Genomic DNA, 4077 nt, shown 5'->3' on the forward strand with positions numbered 1-4077 from the left:
TTGATGCCGCATTGAACATGAAAATAGACATTGAATCGAGTTAATTGTAGTGCATCTAGTTTTCGTTCATTGAGGCTGCAAATTACAGGATGGCAGCGCGAAGCAACGCCAGAGAAGAAGCAGGACAAAAGGCAATTTCACTTGTCTGATCCGCTGCCTTTAAAAACATGAAATGCAACCTTCGTATAGTTTGACATTTCTGCTGCAGATCACTCACCGAATTGCATTTGGATTTGATGATGTGCTGAGGCCTGCTGTATTCATCTTTATTATTATTATTATTAATAATAAGATTTTACATCAGTTATATTGTTAGTGCTGTTTGAGATATCTGTGCCCTATAACAATTTAGTAAATAATAATAATAGCAATAAAAAAAAAGAAGGATTTGCAGACTTCAGAAATAATTCAATATTCTCAGAAATTCTAAAATCAGAAGGAAGGGGGGAAATATACATATCCTAATAGGCATATTTGATCTTTTGCAGTTTAAGGAAGAGGAATTGCGATTTTATTTTATTTTTTTAAAAAAGGATTTAAATTTCCCTGCACCTCCAGTGTTGGTAATTAATCATCACTCCCATGCAGAGCCTCACAGGGAGCTGAGCCTCCACACAGCATGGATGCACAGTTTACCAGCGCACCGCGGTCGGGGTAATATTTGGCGGCTGTTAAAATGTGGGTTGGTATGGCAGTTGAGGAGGGCTTTCTATCACCGGACTGAAATGAAGTCTGTGACATCTTGGCCCGTTTACCCCACCACCACCACCATCACCACCACAAGCAGCAGCAGCAGCAGCAGCCCCCCTCTCTCTTTCTGTCTCTCCACCTCTGCACTAACCCTCAGGTGAAGAGCAGCAGGTGTTAAAACACCCTCAGCCACAGAGCTACTCACTCCTAATGAGTCCTGCCTCCGCGCTCCATCCATGCATGGAGGACTTTATTTTTAGTGTGGCTAGTTAGAGCCGTGCTGCCCCGCTGCAGGAAGGACCGCTGTGGCCTGCGCTGCCCTCCTGCCGGCGTGCGCAGGAGTCAAATTATTAATGAAAGCGGTAATATTATCACCGCGCCTGCCTCGTCCGAGCCACACCGAGGATGGCTTGAAAAAGAGAGAGAGAGAGAGAAAAATCCCCCTTAAATAGGAAATAAATAGTTGTCAAATTAAGTTTGTAAATGTTTGATTCTGCAAGAAGGATCAATGGGATGAATATAATTTATGCAGGATGTTTTTCTCCTCGTCTCCAAATGACATAAAAATCTCTCATTATTATTGCTATTATTAGGGTGTTATTTTACATTTTTCTGCAAATTCTGCCTCTATTCTGTTAATGGTTTTGCTTCACAGCTGTCTGTAGATACTATAATCGTGGGAAAATAATGACAGTTATCAGTCGCACCCACCAAGTACCCATAAAAATCTGTCCTCTGTTCTGGAAGATGATAATTATTGGTTGTACTACCATTATCATTGTCGTTGTTGATAGAGGAAATCTTGAAGCATTTTTCGAAAGTAATTCCAGAGAAATCACTTCAAATTGGCCTATTTTAGGGGGGACAAGGGACCAGCTTTCGTTATAGCCTAATATTTCACAGAAATCTTTAAATTCAGGCATCCGCAGCCGCCTGGCACATTGTGGCACACGCGCCGTGATGTCAGCGCCTGCATTTTGATAACACATTTTGCAACTTGCTAGTTCTGCTATGAGTTCAATTATGTAATTATACTGATAATCACAGTGACGGAATTTAACTGCCTTTAATTTGTTATTCAGGTGGAGATGGAGGGACTACGGATGGAGCAGCCAGGCTGTGTTTCTGCTCTGCGCAGACACCAGAAGAGAAGCAGCCTACAAATGAAGCCTAATAAAATGAAGAGCTGCTGCTGCTGCTGGATACTTTCTTCTTCTTTCAAGTGCATCCCGCGGAGGCTCCCTGACCCCGGATGATGCGGATTTATTTGCTTTTTTTCATGACTTAAAAAAAATTGAGTAAGTGAACAGATATGTATGTGTATCTATATTTTAAATTGCAGCTCCTGTACCAATTTGAATTTTGTTCTAAATCTGCCGCTGAGGGAAATTGCCTCCAGTCTTTTCAGTAGTAAGTTCAATTAAATCAAACGACAATTATTCTTGTTAGGCTGTGGGAGGCTGGCCGCACCCCATCCTCACTTAGATTCATAATAATCAAAGGTGGCGGTGTTTAACTAAACTGTGATCAGTAAATTGACTGCGGCAAAAAGGGTGCGTAAAGATGTTTGGAAAGCATTTAAATGCGACTAGAAAACGTGTCCATCCGGCCTATAAAACAGGGAAAAAAGAAAAAAAAAAAAAAAGATGCGCAAAAATAAAACCGCAAGTTTGCCTAAATTTGCAAGACTAAATTTGGAAACTGTAGTTTAAATACAAGCAGTATCCCCGGGTTTAATTTAAAGGGATTGCTCTGCTACATTTGCCGTAATATGCTGTGATGCTGTGTTGTTGTTGTTTTTTTAGTTGGTATTATTCTTGTCATCATCAGGCCTCAGACAGAGAAGCTTCTCATTTCACATCATTGCAGACTTTGCTATTTCAGTCCCTCTGCTGCCAGGTGAGACCTCAAGTTGCACTAAGTGTTAAATACATGACTAATTACAGGCCTACTTATGAAAATTGAACGCTAGTGTTATGCTAATACGCGTTCACTCCTGATGGAGCATTGGGAGCTGTGATCATCATGTGATCATCATCTTAAGAAAAAAAGGCTTTAATGCAGAAAGAGCAGCCGAATATTTAAGTTTACTGGCCTTTTTTTTTTTTTTGCAGTAGCAGTATCACTACTACAAATAATAATCATGTTATTATGGTGAATCTTGACATGTCAGGAGGAAATCTGAGGTTTTGCGGTTTTCCTTGACTTTATCAGGTTCTTCGGACCTAGCCCCAGCGTCACCAATCGGCTTCCCTCTTGGAGAGAGTGGACCAATCAGCGACAGTCTTGATGAATATTCATGAGTCCGAGATTCAAACCTTTGAGCGAGTTTGTCTTGGTCCACAGCATCATTCCTAGGACTTTTCACGGGCACAAACTACATTTTCTTATGAATGGAAAGAGAAAAAATCTGTTCGGCTTAAATTGGGATCCGTCCTTCACTGAGATCATAGAAGGAAAACAACAAAAGCGAGACAAGGGGAACCGCCAGAAGAGATGACAATGACTACGATTCCAGAAAGTCTTAATAGCCCTGCCTCAGGAAAAACCGTTTTCATGGAGTTTGGACCCCCGAGTCAACAAATGTCGCCTTCCTCCATGTCTCACGGACACTATCCCATGCACTGTTTACATTCTGCAGGTCACACACAGCACGACAGCTACAGTCCAGCCTCGTCGTTCCCCAGATCCTTGGGTTATCCATACGTAAACTCCGTCGGCAGCCATTCCACCAGTCCATATCTCAGCACAGTACAGACTTACCAAAACAGCTCGGGACTCACGCAGACACGATTAGAAGATGCAGGTAAGTGTGCCAAAGAGTGCTCTGGATCCTAAATATCAACTTTCTGTGCTGGTACGGCTTTCCACTAGACGGTGTAGGCAAAAAAGACGACCCAGATGCGGAATTAGGCTTGGTAATTATTTATTGCGTAAGGCTATAAACAATGTATGCAATTAAGGGTAATTATACCTAAAGTACAGCCTGTAAAACTTGCGCTGCAGTATTCATTGCTGTGCAGCACTCTTTGCTACAACTGTCTCCTCATTTTTCGCCCATTCTCTGCTTCTTCTTCTTCTTTGCTTTCTTATGTGTCTCTGCCAGCGCCAGAAACAGAGAAAAACACAGTGGTGGAAGGCGGAGAGGTGCGCTTCAACGGCAAAGGGAAAAAGATTAGAAAACCAAGGACTATATATTCGAGTTTACAACTTCAAGCCCTGAACAGGAGATTTCAACAGACTCAGTATTTGGCGCTACCGGAGAGAGCTGAGCTCGCGGCGTCGCTGGGTCTCACCCAGACACAGGCGAGTGTGATCCGCACACACATAGCTTCACTGCGCAGCTGCGCCAACGACGCATTTCTGCACATTTCTAAATGTTTTTTT

General features: G+C 42.4%; 1 protein-coding gene across 1 annotated transcript in view; it reads left to right on the forward strand.

The window, feature by feature from the left end:
- The first annotated feature begins 2521 nt into the window (after positions 1–2521).
- Positions 2522–4077, forward strand: part of dlx1a (distal-less homeobox 1a) — a 3140-nt gene continuing 1584 nt past the window's right edge. The window contains exons 1-3 of the mRNA XM_005723476.2: positions 2522–2589; positions 2905–3496; positions 3797–3996. Coding sequence (XP_005723533.1) covers positions 3187–3496; positions 3797–3996 — 510 coding nt within the window. The 5' untranslated portion in view covers positions 2522–2589; positions 2905–3186. The remainder of the gene's footprint in view (positions 2590–2904; positions 3497–3796; positions 3997–4077) is intronic.

This window comes from Pundamilia nyererei, unplaced genomic scaffold, assembly GCF_000239375.1.
Source record: "Pundamilia nyererei isolate P.nyererei 1_Seehausen unplaced genomic scaffold, PunNye1.0 scaffold00009, whole genome shotgun sequence".
Taxonomy (NCBI): domain Eukaryota; kingdom Metazoa; phylum Chordata; class Actinopteri; order Cichliformes; family Cichlidae; genus Pundamilia; species Pundamilia nyererei.